This window comes from Seriola lalandi, unplaced genomic scaffold (genome assembly GCF_002814215.2).
Source record: "Seriola lalandi dorsalis isolate HSWRI2012SDOR001 ecotype SW California unplaced genomic scaffold, Sedor1 jcf7180002054885, whole genome shotgun sequence".
Lineage (NCBI taxonomy): Eukaryota > Metazoa > Chordata > Actinopteri > Carangiformes > Carangidae > Seriola > Seriola lalandi.
The window spans coordinates 7,237,152-7,257,311 of NW_019525437.1; the positions used below are offsets into that span (position 1 = coordinate 7,237,152).

The 20,160-nt window shown below is 40.4% G+C and overlaps 3 protein-coding genes across 3 annotated transcripts; all 3 read right to left on the reverse strand.

Moving 5' to 3' along the window:
- Window positions 1–2,979: 2,979 nt before the first annotated feature.
- On the reverse strand, window positions 2,980–8,224 carry LOC111671656 (E3 ubiquitin-protein ligase RNF14-like). The gene is made up of 7 exons (XM_087180042.1): window positions 7,900–8,224; window positions 7,040–7,170; window positions 5,973–6,923; window positions 5,389–5,467; window positions 5,034–5,246; window positions 3,918–4,090; window positions 2,980–3,721 (listed from the first exon to the last, which is right to left on the reverse strand). Exons 1-3 carry the CDS (start codon window positions 8,051–8,053, stop codon window positions 6,426–6,428), a joined length of 783 nt encoding a protein of 260 aa, XP_087036168.1. The 5' UTR covers window positions 8,054–8,224; the 3' UTR covers window positions 2,980–3,721; window positions 3,918–4,090; window positions 5,034–5,246; window positions 5,389–5,467; window positions 5,973–6,425.
- On the reverse strand, window positions 3,561–6,361 carry LOC147817832 (E3 ubiquitin-protein ligase RNF14-like). Its single transcript, XM_087180005.1, has 6 exons — window positions 6,353–6,361; window positions 5,973–6,206; window positions 5,389–5,467; window positions 5,034–5,246; window positions 3,953–4,090; window positions 3,561–3,592 (listed from the first exon to the last, which is right to left on the reverse strand). The coding sequence occupies exons 1-6, from the start codon at window positions 6,359–6,361 to the stop codon at window positions 3,561–3,563; spliced, it is 705 nt and encodes a 234-aa protein (XP_087036131.1).
- A 346-nt stretch (window positions 8,225–8,570) lies between the features above and the next one.
- Window positions 8,571–18,450, reverse strand: ankmy1 (ankyrin repeat and MYND domain containing 1). The gene is made up of 20 exons (XM_023428806.2): window positions 18,109–18,450; window positions 16,977–17,123; window positions 16,685–16,876; window positions 16,233–16,283; window positions 15,909–16,150; window positions 15,539–15,755; window positions 15,162–15,323; window positions 14,139–14,269; window positions 13,407–13,899; window positions 13,136–13,320; window positions 12,846–13,017; window positions 12,472–12,612; window positions 12,252–12,365; window positions 11,765–11,872; window positions 11,501–11,623; window positions 11,205–11,306; window positions 10,714–10,879; window positions 10,501–10,606; window positions 10,212–10,366; window positions 8,571–9,928 (listed from the first exon to the last, which is right to left on the reverse strand). The coding sequence occupies exons 1-20, from the start codon at window positions 18,340–18,342 to the stop codon at window positions 9,726–9,728; spliced, it is 3,444 nt and encodes a 1,147-aa protein (XP_023284574.1). The 5' UTR covers window positions 18,343–18,450; the 3' UTR covers window positions 8,571–9,725.
- Between the last annotated feature and the right edge of the window lie 1,710 nt (window positions 18,451–20,160).

Consider the following 20,160-nt stretch of genomic DNA (forward strand, 5'->3'; position numbering starts at 1 on the left):
CAGGACCCTCAAAGTGAAGCATCCTAAACGTAGTCATTTTACATTTTGACATTTATTAGATGTGTATAAGAGACAGGTACTTTTAGAATATACCTGAGCTGTAAAGGGGGAAACCAATTTTCAAAATTATCTCAGATATAGATTTTAAAAAACAGTCTCAAGAAGAAAAAACTTGATGGAGAAGATAAAACGAACAACTGGGGGCGAGGACGTCACAGTGGGTGTTAATATCAAATCATATCACACAAATCATCTCAGATTTGTATTAACATCACTCTTCATATCAGCAATGTATTCTTTGCCAAAAAGATTCAAAGGAATGATTTTATCAGAAACACCTTCTACTGTGAAACTCAAAATGGCTGCTGTGAAAAGGTCAGTTGATCTGACGCCTGCCTGACTGGGCTTAACTGATTCACTGATACACAGTACATTCAGAAAGTATTCAGACCCCTTCCTTTTTTTTTGCACCCTTTATCTAGTTGTAAATTTAACTATAAATGGATAAAATATGTCATTTTTTTCCATTAATCTAAACTCAGTGATTTCATCTCATTCATTAATTAGCCATACCACTTATCCTTTTAGGGTCCCAGGGGGGCTGGAGCCAATCCCAGCTGACAGGTTACCAATCCGTCACAGGGCTGATGTATCGAGACAAACAACACATTCACGCTCACATTCACACCTAAGAGCAGTTTAGAGTCACTAATTAACCAAAACCTGCATGTCTTTGGATTGTGGGAAGAAGCCAGAACACCCAGAGGAAACCCACAGAGGCGCAGGGAGAACATGCTCACTCCACACAGAAAGGCCCCGGCCGCCCGGCACGTTCAAACCCAGAACCTTCTAGCTGTGAAGATAATTAATATAAATCAAAAAGTGAAATCTCTCATTTTCAAAAGTATCCAGATTCCAGACCTTTGATTCAGTACTGTCTGGAAACCCCAGTTACAGCTTAAGTGAAATTGAATTGAATGGATTTGATCAGTTCCTGTCTGAACTGCCATCGTCAGGTCTCCCCACAGATTTTCTTTCACTTTTTCACGATGGTTCACTGAGTGTAGATTGTTGGGCAAAAAATGTGAAAAAAAAAAAAAGTGAAGAGGTCTGAATACTTTCTGAAGCCACTCTATCTATGTGTGCTCGCACAAGAGATCAATTAGAGTTTTTAGAGAGGTTTTATCAGAAAACACAATCACTGCCGCTGCTCTGTTCTCTGCGGGTTCAAGCCTTTTCCACGTGTTGCTTCACCCTGATCGATGATTTCACCGCAGGAGTTTCGCTTTTGACAAATAATCGTTTTACATGAGGCCACAAGTACATCATGTCTGAGAATGCCAAAGCCCAGCAGCAGCTTTCTGTCCTGCGTAGTTCAGTGTGGATTTAAGAAGCTCTTTAAAAGCGACAGGAGTGATGTCTTAAAGGTTAGGACGAAGTTGACAGACTGTTCTGTGTTGACAGTGGTTTCACACCCTGGTACATTTGAGCCGTATAATATTAATATTTTTGACAATCCCTTCTGAGAAGTATGGTCAGCCTTACTTCAGTGGTTTTATGATAGCAGTGCTTAGGTGCATCCTATATGCAAATGTGACATATGTACATATATTGAATTTCCATATATTTAATATACATTCTTATTTCATATGTACATATACGTATGTAAAACTCATACATGGAACCTGTTAGAAATTAAAACAATTTCATATATTGACATATATATCTAGCTATACAAATATATACATTTATGTGTGTATGCTTATATTACATACTGTATGTTACATAAACATATATATATATATATATATATATATATATATATCCCACAGCCTGTCAGTATATGTTTATATTATATACATTATGTTCCAAAAGTCTGAGACCACTTTCCCAGAATGTGTAGATAGACATTTTTAAAATGAATGATAAATTAATAAAAACATATATAAACATATATGTTGTTTTAATAATTAGAAATTAAATATATAATGTTACATATGCGTTCTATATAAATGGGTGACATATATGGCAACATCACTCTTGATATATGGAGATATACTGTATGTCATATATTACATTTCTCTCTGGGATTCATGCCTTTGCATTTCTACTTTCTGTCACGTTTTACCAAAAAAGCTTCGACTACCATAAACACACGTCCTGTTCTCCAGTTCCAGTCCTCCAGGCCCCGCTAGAGAGGACTGTGGGTCAGTAAGGCAAACAGTTGTTTAGACATTTATGGGGAAGTGATGACCCCTGTTTGGAAACTGGATTTTTCCTGGAAAAGATACAGGAACACACACACACACACACACACACACACACACACACACACACACACATGAAGAGAGACAACAAGAGAGAGGGCCAGCATTTCTTGGCTTCATATGAGAGACAGCTGTAGCTTTCCGATCATGTCTCAGACAGCCTGGGGACGTGCAGCAGTGGTCTTTGTTCCACTGTTGTGACAGAACAGTGGAGGAAGGGGGGGGGGGCGTTTCAAAAACAGGAAGTCAATCAGTGAGTAGAGGCAAAATGCCCCATAAACTACCTGCAGGGTGTCCTTTGAACACAATTGAAACATTTGTGCAGTTCAGAAGAACAGGGAGTGATTATGTATCTTTAAAATGTTAAGCAGTAAAGGCGTTGTACATCGAAAACTCCTGTAGAGCAGTTGTTTGGATGCTGTAGGATATAATCCTTTTTGAAAATAAAACTGCGTAACAGGGAGTGGAAAGAGTTTAAAAAGTGACTCCCTACATACTGGAGCTATAATGATCAGTCTTTGAATTGATTAGACGATCAACAGAAAAGCAAACTGCAGCAGTTTTGATACTCAAATTTTCAGTTTAAGTCATTTTTTTAAGCAATACTGGGATGATTTTACCAGTTTCAGTCTTTTAGCTTTTTTTCTTTGTCTTTTATGACATTAAATGGAACATCTTCAGGTTGTGGACACTTTAGACAAAACAAAGCAACTTACAGTATGATGGGCATTTAATTGATCTATTAATCAAAGAAATTATTTGCAGACAGAACAATAATGAAAACAATCATCAGTTGCAGACCCTAATTCTTGATATAACCATAGACTGTATATAAAAAGGATACAAACAAATGGGAACCGCTTGTAAAGTTTCTTCAGAGCAATGGTATTTAGCACCATCTACTGGTCATAACAGACACATGGTGTCATTTTCTGAATGACTTGACATCAGTGATAGTAGGATGTTAAACATTTAGTTTTAAAATGTAAAATTCTCAAAGTCAAACTAACATGACATTTGTATGATTTTGGCTTTTTTTTGTATAAACTGTGACAAATAACATGTTGGCCCATTCACAGCAAAACACCATAGAGGATCTAATGTTAAGAGTGTTTATTCCCAACTGTGTTGAGATCATCATTTTTTGAAAACATGCTCCACATTATCATGTTTTTTACATGTTTCATTAAATGAGCACTTATTTGTATTGCAAACTGCCCTCCGATGATTGTGCAATTAATATAGCATAACATATGCAAAATGTGTTGACTCAGTTCCCTCCATGGCTGGAGGTCAAAGTGGCTGAAGGACTATGTCAGCGATCACTGGTAGACAGAACAGGGACTGTCCTCAAAGTGTACGGATGCACCAGCGTAGGGCAGTCTGGTGAGGCAGGCCCAGCAGAAACACTTTCTACACTGAGAGCATGTCATAATGTTACATCCCCTGTTTTTCTGCAACATAAAATGCAACAACATATGTATTAGAAACAACATTGATCTAAAACAGTCAGATAATCAAATGGCGTGCCAAGGCCCAACTCTGTCACTTAAACACTGTAAAAATGAGTTTGTAAACACATATTTGTCGGCGCTCATGAGTTCATGTGTATGTGTAGAAATAAATGCTGATAGATGAATTAATAAATACCTCTATTCTGCAGAAGCAGTGAGGACAGTTCTTACTGTTGATTTCCATCCAGTGCTCGCTCAGACTGCCCTCCAGGTTGACCTGCAGCACCCTCCGGCTGTACCTGCTCTGCAGGACAAGCTGCCTCTGCTTGCTGCCGCTGGTATAGTCGTCCCACAGAGCCTTCAACCCCTCTGAGGCACACACAGCAACACAGAGCACTGCTTCAGACACACACCGACACACTGCACCGCACACACATCTGCATCCACACAAACTGAATATTCAATCCAGTGATGGGACTGTAATTAAAAGTTAACCAAAAAAATCTGTTTTCTATTATTTGCCTGTTATCTACAGTATTATCAACCTGCCACGTCATCTGCTTCCACTAAGACAGACGTTCCTCTCTGCTACCTAAGAAATTCAAGAATCTTGCTCTGTTTTTTTATACATTTATTTGATGTATTATTGCTCTAAAGCTTTGTAATTCTTAATTAAATAGTTGTAGGTCACCTGGGCTTGACGAAGCCTAATAAGACAGACATCTCATTTTACAGACTTACCCCTCATCATTACAGCTTTTGTTAGGTTTAACACATTGCTGTAACACACAAGTACCAAGAAAAAGTTCAGACAAGAAATCAGTGCAGCTCATTTTAAATATAATTTCATGTCAAATAAATGTTATCTTGATACCCATTAGAAGATATATTTGTGGTTTTAAGAACCAAAAACTATCTCAGTGCAGTTTTACATCACCTCTCTCAGGCTTCACTCTGGAGCTCTAGTAACAACAGGTCGGTGAGAGAGAGGAGGCTCTGAGCTTCTCTTCTGATTGGCTGACTGTTTTCTGAGTGGTGGAATAAAAGTATTGCAGGTTTCAGCTAAACACTGAGAGAAACCAAATCCTGTACGGTTGGATGGTGGGTCCAGGTGGGCGGGTCGAGTTTCTGAATACAGACTGTGTGCATTTCTCTGTGGACTGAGCGCTTTGATATTTTCACAGTATTAAAATAGAAACCTAGACCTGCTTTATAATCAAAGAAAACATGGAAATCTCACTTTATACAATACCTTTTATGCAAAAAAAATACACACACACACACACACACACACACACACACACACACATACCTTGTGACTCTGGCAGCTCTAAATTGCCTTGCTTGAGGTCTTCTTCCATCTGTTTTTTCATGGCCTTCTTTGCCTGACAGTCATCTGTTCCATGGTAGGTCTTTCTGCAGGTGACACAGAAAGCAAAGCCGCACACAGAGCACAGCGCTGCAGTGCTGGACTTCTCCAGAATGACAGGTGAAGCACATGAAAGCCGAGGACAGTACGCCACATCTGCTCGGAAGAGGAGGGGAGAAGAGAAGAGACAGGAACCCGATGGAAAATTAAATTAGGTTTTTATTTATCTTGAGTCATTCTGGTATATAAAGGCGTTGAAGGCATCCTGAGTTTTACAAGAAATATAAGGGAAACACACCAGGCATGAGGTCCAGAGTCGACTGCAGCAGGAGACGATCATAGCGGCTGAACAGTTCCTCCCCCACCAGACTTTTCACCTTCAAAACAGAAAAACAGAAAATCAGACACGGCAGAATGAGGCAAAGAAGTCAGATAATCTACATTAAAATCCAGGAGATTTCTTTTGCCCATAATTTGTAGGTTGTTTTTTTTGAGTTAGACCAAATATGTCAATCGCTATGAGCTTATTGCAGATATGTTAACAAAGGCATATACAGTATATCTGCATAATGAGACAGTGCATGTCAGTAAAGCCCTTGCAGAAACAAATAGATACCAAATATATCATCTTACAAAATAAGAGGAACTGCTGAAGATTAAAACACTAAATACTAAGCCGATATATACTTATATATATCTTTGAGTATATATTTTCAATTAAATAAGGATCTAAGTAAACAAATTTAGTAATTCTTGCTCAACATCCCAAAACCTCAAAACACAAGAGGACAATCAGAATGAAGCTGTATTTGGCAGGACAGACAGACAGACAGACAGACAGACAGACAGACAGACAGACAGACAGAGAGGTGAAGACTGTACCTGTGCAGGCGTGGGGCTGGCCTTGCAGTCTGCCTGAGGACAGGTGACACCCCGGACGTTCCCCTCTGTTATGTGGAGCTTACAGAACTCAGTGAGACATGCCTGGCAGAAGATGTGGCCACACTCAGGCAACTGCACACACTCCGAACCGAGCCAGCCCACAAAGCACACACTACAGTCAAACACCGTGGCGGCAAACACTTTCTGTTTCTGGGCTGCATCATAGATCAAGAGCTGGGACAGCAGAGTTTGTGATGGAGTTAGGGAGGGGGTTTGCGCTTTATTTTCAAAGGATTCTCTGGGGTGGGTTTCCAGAGGAGCAGCTCCTTCTTGTCCACTCTGATCTACTTCATCTGGAGGCAATAATGAGGCCGAAACACCGCCTTCATTTGAGAAATCTTCCTGGACAATTTGATCAGACTCAGAAAATGGAGGAGGCTTGGATTTGCCTGCCTATGAAGACAGATCCCTCTGGCTGTCAGCCTTTAACTCTGAGGGCTGGAAGGTCTGTTCAGCCTCCTTTGCATGTGAGGCTTGTATAATTTGGTTAGAATCACTCGGAGGCCCTGAGTTTTGACGACTCTGGCTGACATTGCTGACTCCCTGAGAGTCTGTGCTGCTCTGGTCTGAGATTGAGGGATTTTGGCCATCAGCAAGAATCACATTCGGGTGCTGAACTTCCATGGATTGTGCAGGGAGATCTGAAACATTACAACTTTGGTCATCTGACTTTGGAGTGTCTTGATTATTCTTTGTTTCTGAAAGTGCAGCATTTTGTGAGTCTTGGCTATAGCGCAGAGTGCTGTGTTCATCAGAGTAGAGCTCCAGCAGAGTATGGATGTCCAGGAACTGGAGGGTATCTTCTCTGAGAAACTGCACCCAGGAGAAGAGCACCACTGCGCCTCCGGTTGCCTGGTAGAGATCAGTGAGCTGAGCGCCCAGTGCAGAGAGCTGTAGGGGGACAGCTGGTAAGCTTTATAGATTCTCTGCAATCACTCACACACACTGGGAGAGTTGTAAATGTGACCAATAATGTTGTAAGTGACCCACATTGCTTCTACTGATACCTGTATGTGTGTCAGCCAGCTGCAGGTGAGGGTGAAGGAGGGAGGGGAGGAGGATGGGTAGTCCTCAGGGAGTTCAAAGGTAAGGAGCAGAGGTGGCAGGAATGATATCTCATATTGCCTCACCGTTTCACCTTAGAAAGAAAAACAACAAGACAATATGAATAAAGTACATTACTACACACATAAATACTAAACTATGTTCATCAAGACTGTCAGTTGTGGACTGAGCATTTTTCTCTTTCTTTCTTTCTTTCTTTTTCTTTTAAATAATCATGTAATATGCATTATTTTTTGCTGACCTTCTGCTGTCTATATTTATTTAATGTTTATTTGTATAGAGACAGAAGCATTTATAGCATAAGCTAGTTTGCAATGCCTGTCCCTTTAAAATGCATCACACTCAATAATACATACAAAATAACATTAAACACAAACAATTTACAATGATACAAAAAGGCCATAAAAACAAGCACATATGATACTAAAATATGATGAAAGCATGTCTATTTGTTGGAAAAACTGATAACTAAGAGATTCTTTTTCTTCAGTTATATTATATTACTTTTTTTTTTTTTTTTCTGTTTCATATTTAGCTATTCATTTTCAAATGAGGGAAATTGTTGGTTACTACTACTTATTACTTTTTACCTTCCATTATAATGAGATAAGATTACCTCAGTCTATGGGCTTGGGAAGCAGTAGTTTCCCGTGCAAAGCAATTTAGACAGCCATGATTTGAACATTATCAAAATATCTGACCAATCCCGGCAATGTTATGGCTCATCGACATGCTGTTATCGTCCACACCCTTCATTTAATATTAATTTCAATACGCTCTTTTCTGTAATTGGCTTACTAACCCTCTGTCAGAGCCACGGTGAAGTCCGCAGGAAGCTCAACTGACACTCGGATTTCTCCGGCAGGGTTCGACTCATTCCGGACGAACTCCTCCAAACCAAAGATACTATGGAGAGCGAGTAGCTCGTCTTCCTGGTCCTCCAAGTCGGTGTTCATACCTGCCGTCCCAATTACAGTAACTTACACTTCCTTCTCGCACTGTTTGTGAGGCTACGTGTTTGATGTGTCCTGCTGGAGTCGAAGTTCGTCTTTTAAAGTCGTCGTACTGAGATTGCAGATGTTGCTTTGCCTCTTTAAAAGATGAAATAGTGCAAAGTTAAAAGTGCTTGTTAAATCCTTCCAGGCGCTGGTCTATGTTTGCCCGTCCCACTGATGACTAATGTGTGTATGATGCAAGACACAATATACAGCAGTCACATCAATCTCTGTTGTTGCTGTCAGGCCAAACATTAGTCAGCTTTTCTTTGCACAAAGAACCAATATACTATTATGTTGTCGTGCAGAACTGGGAGATACATGCAAACAAAAACTAGAGGATGCAATTTCTAAAATAATTAAACTTTTACACAGGTGATACTGGGGGGAAAAAAACCTTGTGAAGGACCAAACAACAACAGATCCCTTTCCTGGACTGAAAGGTGTGTTAAGGACAATCAGTTAGAGGGTCAATCAGTACTGGATTAAGGCAAGGCAAATTTATTTGTGTAGTACATTTTCATACAGAGGTCATTCAATGTGCTTAACAGGAATAAAAGACGCATAAAAATAGTAAGTAAAAAGCACAAAAGCACAAGCAGATTCCTCTGAAAATGTTTCATTTCCTCTCCCAATAAGATTCTCTGCTTTTATCAATCTTGGATATAGAAAAAGATACATGTCTGAAGATGACATGGATGCAGACTGTTCAAATAGTTTTTACATGAATTACTTTTATTCAGCCTATACCACACTTACTACATATTTAACCAAACACTGTCATTCTCCTACTATAGAGAGCAGCCATCTTTGAGCACCTTTGCGGACAGGGTCATTACTGTCAACCAGGATGACAATGCAGCTCTAGGAGAGTCTAAACTTATCTGGGCTCTTCTCCAGATCAATGAGTTCCTCCTGATGGTGGCACCGCGAGATAAGGAGCACAAACCCAAAGCTGCAGGGCTTCTATGGAGACTTGTATACTTCAGGCTAGAGGTGCCTCATTACCTGCAGGTTCTGGTTTCGAAAGGCCTTGAGTTCCAGCCTGAACCACTGGTTTGCACTAGCCTGGACCCATTAGCATCGGCCTACTGGAGTTTGTGGAAGAGGTTTGTGATGCCTGTCCTCACCATGTGGGCTACAATTCAAAGTATGACTGCAAGAACATGGATAGTGTGGAATCTAGTGCAGCAGTGTAATACTGTGGTGGTTATTAATGTATTTTCACTCTCCATTGACTGAGTAACAGGAAGCTGTGAACTACTATACAATATGAAGCAGCAGGTGAAGCTGGCTTATTCTCTATATTATAGAAAAGAAGATCAACAACAGTTATAGCATTAAAAATGATGATATAAAAGCCCAACTCTGGCACTGAGACCTACTGGATTCATTTGGTAAATATGTAAATGAATGCAACCATTCAATGTTGTCAGTGTTTCTGTGACAATAACACAGGCAGACATTATTACAATACTATTACAGATTGCAAGCCTACAAAGGGAAATGATTATGGCACAAAATATCACCAATCAGCCAAATATATAAAGTTAAGACCTAGAATCAGGGAAAGACATGATGTAACAGAAGTGCATTGCAATATTAGGAGGATAAAGTTAAATTTTAGTGTTCATCAGTTGTAGCTGTAGTTTTCCTTCAGGTTGACTTGGCTCTCCAAGACCTTCTCTGCCATTTTCAGGGGCCTGGAGAAGCTTTGGGATTTCAAGTTGACACTCAAGGGCCTGGGGACTGTTTTGGATTTCAACATGACAGTCATGGGCCTGGGGCCTCTTTGGGAATTAAACGCAACTCTCTTCTGGATGCCATCAGCAGATGCTGGATTGAGAGAGACAGATAGACAAAGTATTTACATACTCTAATCATCCAAAATCTAAAACCAAATTTCCAAGATATTGTACATCATTAATATTTCTCAAAATCATGAGTCTATCCTGTAGATATTACAGATTCAAAACACTATGACAAAGTTACATAAAGTTATTTTATTAAAAGCTTATTTTGGGATATTTCTGGTCTCAGCTTCGGCGCTGCTGAGGTAGGATTTGGGGGTTGGGTTTGCTGGGTTGTAACTGTGGGAGCGAGAGGTCCTGATTCCCACCTGACATCCGGATACACTCTTCCTTGTGTCGTTCATCCCATGCTTTCAGTTTACAGGACCTAGAGCAGTAGAAGACCTTGTGGCAGCGGCTACAAGCTGTCAGCTTCACGGACACAGAGCGACCACACTGATAGCAGAATTTAAACAATGGTTTCCTAAGAGAAAACATAGAGTTGGAAACAGGCTCCTGAAAGGTTTGTGTTGCTTTATTTTCCCTCTCAACTCTCACGCTAAAATTTGATTTGAGTTAGAGCATGACAGGGGATTGAAAAAGAATGTGTGTTTGTACCTGTGTTTTTCTGTTATGTGTGGTAGACTTTCACTGCTGAGGAGGGGCCTGTTTGAGGAGATGGCACCTGCCCCCTTGTGCACAAACCTCTCTGCACTACTGGTACCTGTTAGTACACATGCACACACACATGCACCCACTATGATTTACAACCATACTCACAAACACAAAACAATTGTCTTTTTTTTTTTGGCACAAATGCAATGTACTGACCATTTAGTGTGAGATGTTGTTCTCCGTCTAAATTCTTGGTCTCCCACTGGCCAGCAGTCCGTCTCAGCAGATCTCTCATCATGCTCAGCAACTGGCGCCGTGCTTTGAACGTTTCCCTCTCCCGCATGCTCAGAGCGTGGAAGGGAGTGTTGGCAATACGCAAGTCCTAGATGGTAACATACAGACGGCTATTCAGATGAAATGATGTGGCAAAGAAATAAACAAAAAACTACTTAAAGCTTTTTCTAACTATAGCCTCAAAAGTATCACAAAGTTAAAGTTACAACTAGGATTTATTGCAGGGCTTTTGTAGTGTAATGTACTCAGACTGTACAAGTGTACATTATAATAATATAGTGGTAATCCAGTGTATGGTACATTATGTGTGTATCTGCGCTCAGCCATGCAAACTTTTCATTGCCTGCAAAGACTAAATAAAGTTTACTGAATTCAACTAGATGTATAGAGAGTTCTCACAAAAGGTGCCTTACCTGGTTAAAGGAGTGGTGTGCATAGTCGACTGCAGTTCCCACAACATCACCCACCATAATTGGCATCAAGATGTCGGCACCAGCCTTGGCTAACACGTCCAACTACATCACAGATACAAATATGCATGATTGAACGACTCAAAGTAGCGACTGATCTTTTCACTGTTAATATATTAGGAGGATATATGTTGGAAATTTAGAAATGCCTTATAATGTCACTGCAATTTCTCTCTTGTCTTTAGGCTGTTTAACACTCATATATGGCCATTTGTTTGTGTGTGTGTTTGTTTGGGTACCAGTTTAGCTCTGTTGCCACCTAAGTGGTAGTTGATGTTTGCGAGAGCGCAGAGAGCGCTGCCCACCCCACGGCCAAGGGGGATGTTGGGATCTGCACCTCCTTTCAACAGCTCCTCCACTGCCTACGCAGGAAAAAGGAACAGGGACCAGGCAAAAAAGAAGTTTTGTTGCACATGTGCAGTACGTGTATGTGTGACTCTGTGTGTGACAGTGTGTGTGTGTGTGTGTGTGTGTGTGTGTGTGTGTGTGTGTGTGTGTTCTACCAGGTCATTGCCACTTGCTATAGCCAGGGAGAGAGGTGAGTGTCCACTCCAGAGGAGGTCTGTGCTGGCTCTGTGGGAGAGCAGAAGGGCTACCACCTTACTGGCATTCTGTCAGTAAACAAACACATAGGTCCATTAAATAGAACAAAATATTACTGTGAGAAAAGCTCATGATTTTTGTGATTTTCTGCCTCGCACTAAACATCCCACAGCTGTTAGCTTTTTGAAGAGGAAACTGTTTCTCCAAAAAGATTTTAAATATTAAATATCTACGTAGCCAAATTATTGCCTTTAATTTTTTCCAGACACATGACAAAATTGTTATTCAATGTGAAATAACATAATACACTCTGCATGTATTTTTTCCCTTGTAACAAGTGTCCCTTGTCATTCTATGGGATTGGGTGAATTCAAAATAATCATGTATCATGTGTGCAACATGTTACAGATTTCAAAATGAGCATGTGCATGCACAGTATGTACTGACCCGGTAGTCACTGTCTCTCTGGCAGGCCACATGCAGGGCCGTCCTGCCTCCTTCTTTGAGATGTGACTCATGTGACTCATCTGTGCTCAGTGGCTTCTGAGCCTTCATGAAAATCTGTAAAAGACCAAGAGAGAAACTCTTTTCTCTTTCAGTTTAACTATTGCCAAAACCATTACTACCAAGGACACAAATTAAGCTTCATGTGCAAGAACATACGCACCCTATCCGGTTCATAGATCTTGTCCTGGTCTTGTGCCTGTGCATCTGGGTCGTTGATAGTGTACAGCAGCAGTTCTGTGATTCTGGGACCTGGTGAACCTGGCAGTGCTGCAGCTACATGCAGGGGATAAAGGCCTCTCCTCTACAAAGATGAATTTCATGGTTTTTGGAAAAGATGGACAGAAGGTTGTGTGCGGGAGGGAGGAGTGCAATATACATGTTCTCATTTTGTTTTGTGTGTGTTTGTTTCAAGATATGAGATATATTAACTTTAAGATATCACTCATTTGGTTTCTCCGTGGTTCATCAAACTTGTAACCCCCCTCCCCCATTAATAAACTTCTCCTTTAGAGAAAGTAAAACACTAATTCCTACCTCAGGTGGAAGGGGAATGTCAGTACGAGCTCCACACAGCAGCAGTCTCCTGACAGCCTCAGTGTCAGCTGCCATAACTGCTAAAAAGATGACAGGCATGGGAACCTTGGATACGTTGGGGTCAGCTCCCCGTTCCAATAACAGCTTCATGGTTTTCAAACGAAGACGGTGTCTGGTCAGACAGGCACACAACAAATAAAAGTTATTCAGAGAGACACATATGGAAACAAGGCAAGTATCATCAGAACAAAACAAACAGCGGGGTGAAAGGAGAGAGAAAGAGAACTGACTCAATTTTCATAGCAGCCATTTTGCGTACAGTCTCCTGTGTGTCAGAGCGCTGAGGAATCCCTGTGTGACTCAGAGCTTCTGCCGAGAGCTGCATCACTTCCTCTGTGACCTGGATGTTATAGCTGCTGACAGAGCGGGCAGAATCAAAGGTCTGATTCTGGGTCAGCTCTTTGTCTTTGCCCTGCTGCAGACAGACAGATGAGTAGACATCAGTGTGTTCAAACAAGTACCAACCTATCAAACCAATTTTAGGGAGGGAACTCTTTATACCTGAACTATTGTTGCTGCCTTAGCTCGGCATTCCTTCCACTGCACGCTGCCCAGTGCAATGTGTCCATCCAACACCTGAATGGAGCGCTCCACACTTCCTCTGTCCTCTTTATCCTCTTCATGAACATGACTCACTTTCTCCTCTACACCTTCCTCGACCTCCTCACTCAACTCCACATCCTTCATTCTCAACTCAATGACTGTTTCCTTGCCTTTTACTTCACTTTCCCTTGTTTGATCATGTTCTTCCACAGTCTTTCTCTCCTCACCGTTATTCTCTCCCTCATAATCCCTATGGCTGCTTTCTCCTTTCTCTCGAACCTCTCCCTCTCTTTGTTTCTCCTTCCTGTCCTCTTCTCTCTCCCCCACAAGTTGGTGTTCGGTGTCTGTAGGGGTCTCAGGTTCATTTAGGCCAGGCTCAGTGATGAGCTCACTATCATTGGACGCTTTACTGCTGTGATGTGAGATGTGCTGTGTTAATTCTTCTGCTGTCCTGAAAAAATACAACAGATAGGGAACATAAATTAATACATCAGTTTGTTTTAGAGACACACCTCATAACTGTTGTAAGGAGTCACACAGCTCTGAATATAACATTTTCATGACCATTATCACTTTGCTTTATCTTAATTATTAACAGTGGGAGATATCAGCTGTGCATAAAAGGTTATACATTATATACAGTTTCTGCTGAATGATATGTGAAAGCAGTGGTATTAGCTGTATCCTTACTGGTCACAGAGTTGGCTCTGGTTGGTCTGCATAGTGGTCTGGGGTCTGTCGTGAAGCCCAGGTGTGTCTCTAGTGAAGCCAGGTTGGCTGATCTGGGGACTGCTCCCACATGCAGATGGAGACCTCAAAACCTGATGACACATTGCGGTAGAGGCTGTTTCATTTCAATCGTCTTTGCAAAACACAGTTTCATACATATAAACTACGGGTCATGAGAAAACACTAAGAAACAAGACTAAGAGTCTACAGCCATTCTTAGGCCCAGTGGTGTTTTAGGTTAAAAGCTAACATCAGTGTTAATATCAAGCTAATATGCTCACATTGACAATGCTAACATGCCATTCTTAAGCAGGCATAATGTTTACTGTGTTCACCATCTTAGTTTAGAGTGTTAGCATGTTAGCAGCTGTTGATTAGCACTCAACACAAAGCAAAGTTGAGGCTGATGGGAATGTCATCAGTTTTGCGGGTATTTGGTCAAACCAATTTATGAGGCAAATTCAAATCTTGACCAGATGATGGCGCTAGAAATTCACTGAAGTCATTAGGATAAATTGTCCAGGAACCACAAGTGTCTGTGCAATGTTTGGTCCCACTCTATGTAGTAGATGTTGAGATATTTGCTGAGAAAAAGATATGGAGAAAAAGTCAGATGATCACCAAAGTCTAATGGATTCATACTCTGGTCATCATGGATGTCTATACAAATTTCAACATGTCATTAAAAAACCAAAAATTTCATAGTGGCTCTGATTGTGTTGTTTGGGTTGATTATAGTTCTGTTTTGTTAACTCTATTTTCCTTGTAACCTTGTTGCTATCATGGTTGTTTGATTCGTTTCATGTGAAGCACTTTGTTGCTTTTTTTTTTTTTTACTTAGTTATCATAAATGTCTGCACTAAATTTCTGGACGATCCTTCTAATAATCATTGAGATATTTCAGTGTGGAACAGAAGACTAACCGACAGACCAACACTGCCATCCATCGCGCATGACTAAAAACTACATTAAGTTCAGTCTTACTTGAGATTTGGGAGATGGTTCAGCCAAAGTGGTGTGCAGAGACTGAAAAGGGTAGTAGACAACATGGCACACAGCCAGGGCAGACATGCCTTCACAGTTCAACTTGTCAATGTCAGCACCCAGATTCAACAGCAGCTGGATCACGTCATTGTGGCAGTTTACCTGACAGGTGCAAGAAAAAGACAACAAACATAAAGCAGTCAGCGAGACAAACATGACACTAAAACCAAAGAACAATAAAAAAGCCTTTGAATATTTTATTCATTTTACTTTAATTGTTGACTCTAATTGTTAATGGATAACAATCAAAGAGCAAATGAGTGAAAAAATTGAATCAACAAACAAAGAGCCAAAAAAAACAACTAATAATGTGTTACTGTGGCAGCAATCAGTGCAGTGTGTCCCTGTGAATCTGCTACATCAGGGTGGACCAAACCAGTCCGGAGGATCTGAGAAACAGTCTGCAGTTCCCCTTGGGAGGCGTGCTGTATCATCCGCTCTGAACTGACTTCCAAAGGCCCTTTGGGACCAAAACTTTCCCTGTTCAGAGCGAGAACGGCAGCCACGTCCCAGCCCACATTTTCAGCATGTCGTCTGAGAGACACACACAACAGATCAGTCACTTGCAGTACTGTTTGCAGTCATACCTGTGCAGGATGCATACATCTTTTTTTTTTCTTTTTCACAGTACAATATGTTTTGCTACCAATGCTCAAACAACATTTTTTGATGTACTGTATGTCTGACCTGTGTTTGTGTATGTGAGCCTGCACGCGGGCCTGTAAGGGCAGAGTGGAGAGTGGGTCTCGTTCATAGCCTTGGTACGGATTAATGTCCGGCTCCCACAGCTCGCCATAAAACAGTTGATCCAACTCTCTTCTTCGGCCAGGGGGAAGTGGCAAGTGGTCGCCATCTGTTGAGTAACTCTCCATGCCGGGGGGAAGGATAAAATTCTCATCTGACTGCAGCAGCTCTCTGTCTGTATGCACCTGAAGAGGATGGGGGACTAATTGATCTGCTTTGAGTCAAGTCACAAAGCTCATATAATTAATCATTATAGCAGTATTTTACCTCAGAGTGTGTCCTGGCTTCTGTGTGTAGACTACTAGAGAGAATGGGAGGCTGGTGAGGAGAATAAAGAAGCAAAGAGGTCAGTTGAAGCAAATGTGTACATATTAAATTACATAATTTAGCACACAATTTTGATTGCTTAAGCACTACATATGTATAGATGTGAAAGAAATTATATATCCACTTCTTCTTTGTAAGACATTATTTTGCTTACATTGTCCAGTAGGGGAGCTGACTATTATAAAGGTTTGATGACAAATGTAAGTGTGAAAAAATACTTCCAAATACAACGACATAGTGTCTCAAAGTCGTTTTGGTTCTGGACCTACAGTCAGGAGAGATGTTTTATATCTTTTTGTCTGGGTCATTGTTTTAAAATGAATGTGTAAGCAAATATGAATACAGATGCTTTAGCCAATTGGCCTGTGCATGACACAGTGGTCAGCATATACCTGAGTCGAATCTGTGGTGGCAGCTGGGTCCATGTAGGCAGCGTATTCTGGAAAGTTCTTCAGGCTAAAGCCCTCTTCTACAGTGGTGCAGAGCCTTAGCAGGCATTCCCTGAGCCATAGACCCACATCCTGACGGCCATCTGGATAACTAACCACACCTGGACCAAACTTCTGGTCAGCATAGTACAAGCCCTGAGAGGAGGGGAGAAGTTCATTGTTATTTATAAACTAAAAACAAAACCTACCCAAATATCTGTCATCATCCATCCATCCATCCATCCATCCAGTTTGCCTGAAAGGTGGCTCCATCAGGGAACAGATGCTGTCCATATCCTTCCTTTCTGTTGAGGTAAAACTTGCCAATGAACTTGTGGCCTGTGGGCCAGCAGTACAGTCCGTCCCCATGCCTGTAGTCTTTGTAGAAAGAGCCCTCATAGAACTACACAAAGGAGCAGACAGGGAAATCAAACAGTAGTTTGCTTTGTTTACGGGTAACTCCAGGAGACAGTGAAAAAATGTCATTATGTTTTATGTAAATGCTTTCTGCCACTCACACAGGACATACGATAGCATGATGACCCTCCTATTATTGCCTATTTTTGCAAAAATATACAGTAAATTCCTAAAAATTAACACAGCTAGCTCGCTGAAGGAAACTGGCAAAAATGCTCTGACATATTTTTTGCTTGAATCGTTATCATGTTCAGTGGAGGAAAGTATGTGAGTACATCACCTCAACTACTGTACAGTACAATATTGAGGTACTTTACTTGCATATTTCCATTTAATGCTATTTTATACTTATAGTCCACTAGATTTCAGATTTATTTATTTGTTTACATTTATTTGACAGTTTTAGTAACTAGTTACTTTGCAGATTCAGATTATTTATAGAAAATATAAACAACAAATAAATGATCATATGTTATCATAGACTAAGATAAGCTAATACCTTACTGATCACAAATTCACAAGCTACCCAGCCGCATAAAAGTCATCAAAATTAGACCCACCTTTACCAGCTGCAACATTAAAGTGATTCCTCATACATGATGCATCAATAATTATAATCCAATTATTTAATATACATTATTTTGAAATGGGTCATTCTGTATAATAGCTATTTTCTCTTTCAGTAGGCTACTTTTAAATATATTTACTTTTACTTGACCTTTACCAGTATTTCTACACTGTTGTTTTGTATTATGATCTTCTACCACTGCCAACAGGCAAATATATATTATCCTGAAATGGGCAATTCTGTATGATGAGTGCTTTTACTTTCAGCAAAGTATATGTTGATGTTTATACTACTTTTACTAATGTACAATTATGAAAGCTTGACTTTTACACGTAACACTATTTCTTCAGTGTGGTGTTGCTCCTTCGTCCAGCATTGATCATGTTATTTTCACATTAGTTACCTCTCCGTTTCTCCAGGTGTACCTTCCTTTGCCGTGTTTGAAACCGTTCACAAAGTCTCCCTCATATCTGGATCCGTCGGACCACTCCTGAACACCGAGCCCCTCTCGTCTGTCTTCACCGCTTTGAGCTCCTCTGTGGCCGGTGCTTTGCCTCCCTGCCCCTGGATCCGCACGCCCTCCTCCTCCTCTCCCCTGCGGAGCTGCCGCTACACCTTTACCGGTCGTCGACAGCATTTTAACCGGTACGTATCCTCTCTTAAAGTAACTGACCTGAATCCATTAGAGTACAACAGCAGTTAGTTTACAGTGAACTTTAACGGAGGTTTCTAGTTAGAGGAGACAGAAAACTTTAACTATCAGAATCAGATTTGAGTTTTGACTCTGCTGTAACGTTAAGCGACGATTGTCATGACAACAGTAGAAACCTGTGCGGGTGGAGAGTTCTCACGCATGCGCAGGCGAAAGGCAAAGTATATGAAAAGTTTTTAAAAAAACACGTGACTTTAGTGTCAATCATACTTAGTTTTAATCATTTCAGGCACTAATTTGCAGCAGTTTACAACAGTTTATTGTAAATATTAGTATTAGTGCAATAAGCTACTTCAAGTTATAGCTTTTTGATACATGATTGATTTACTGTAGTATGTATTTTTTTTTATCAATTTGAGTAACATGACTCTCTATTTGTTTATTATTTATTTATTTATTTAATCCTTAATGTGAACCAGGTAGTTTCATTTAGGTTGTCATATCTTTTTCAACAGAGATGCGTACAAGAATAAACATGCACACTCTTCTTCATGGACCTGACATGATTTTATACTTCAGTGTAATTTTCTGACAAATCTGTGGATAATTAAAATATGTAGACAGAACTAGAGAAGAGTAAACCTAGGGTTTTTGGGGCCCCTGGACAATTGCCCTCTTTGCCAAGTTGATGTTGAGAAACAGGGGATTTACAGATTAGTGCACCTTTAATGGCAAGTTGCTGTCTTGCTGACTTTTTAGAAAACTGGTAAGAAATTAGGCATTTTTCAGTAGCCTTTAACAAACAGATCCACATTTGTAAAAGTATGTTTACTCTACAGACTAAAGGTAGCGTGAGATGATTAAATATAAACAGGAGAGGAGAGTGAAAGTAGGTCACTGTTAGACAGCAGGGTCACCTTGTTGAAGGTAAGTGTCCCTGTATAGGATCAGTGAAGCAGGACCACCCTGTCTGTGAGTGTATTCATACAGTATGTCACCTGACACTTGCCCTGTAACTGACATTGCTGCGTCTGGTTTCAGCCAATGCTGTGGGAGTTAGGTAGTGGTAGATGACAGTTAGTTCAGTTAGAGATTTCACCATTAATATTTCCTCCCTCAGATAATATTTGTTCTGGCGTCCAAAAAAAAAGTCCAAGAAGAATCTGAAACTGTCAATATGCATTAGTTTGGCTGTAAACAGTGAATTCAATTAAATGTTGTTCTGTAGGATAATTGTATCTTTTACTAGTAGAAATAATCATTAATGTAGAGTTGATGGGAGGTCTGCAATGATCCTCATGATCACAGCTCCTATACTGTAGTTTTGATCAATCATGTGAAGGAAAATCTACTTTACTCTCACAGCATAGTGGAAAACATGTTTAATGGTGTGCAGAAGACAGAATAAAAACCAATCATGCAGGAGTTGAAATAAAATGTGTATTCAAATTACTTTGTTAATAAAGTTATTGTTTTATTACTAAAAGTAGAAACAAAAATGAATTTAATGTGATTCTGATTTAAAGCTCACTGTAAAAGAGCCGCCCTGTTCTCTCGTTTAATCACATCTGATGAGCTCTGATATGCTCTCCTTCCCACAAACACGATACTCTCACAAGTATCGTGTTTGTGTGTCTGAAGAATCACAGGAAATCAGGTCATGATCTATGTCCTGCCTTCTGGCTCTGCCATAAATGCAAACAAAACATAAATTAAGTTTTATTTTGCTAATTTAACTGCCATTAAATTCTGAATTTGTCAAACTATAAACACAATAACGCCTTCTATAATTGTTTTTGACAT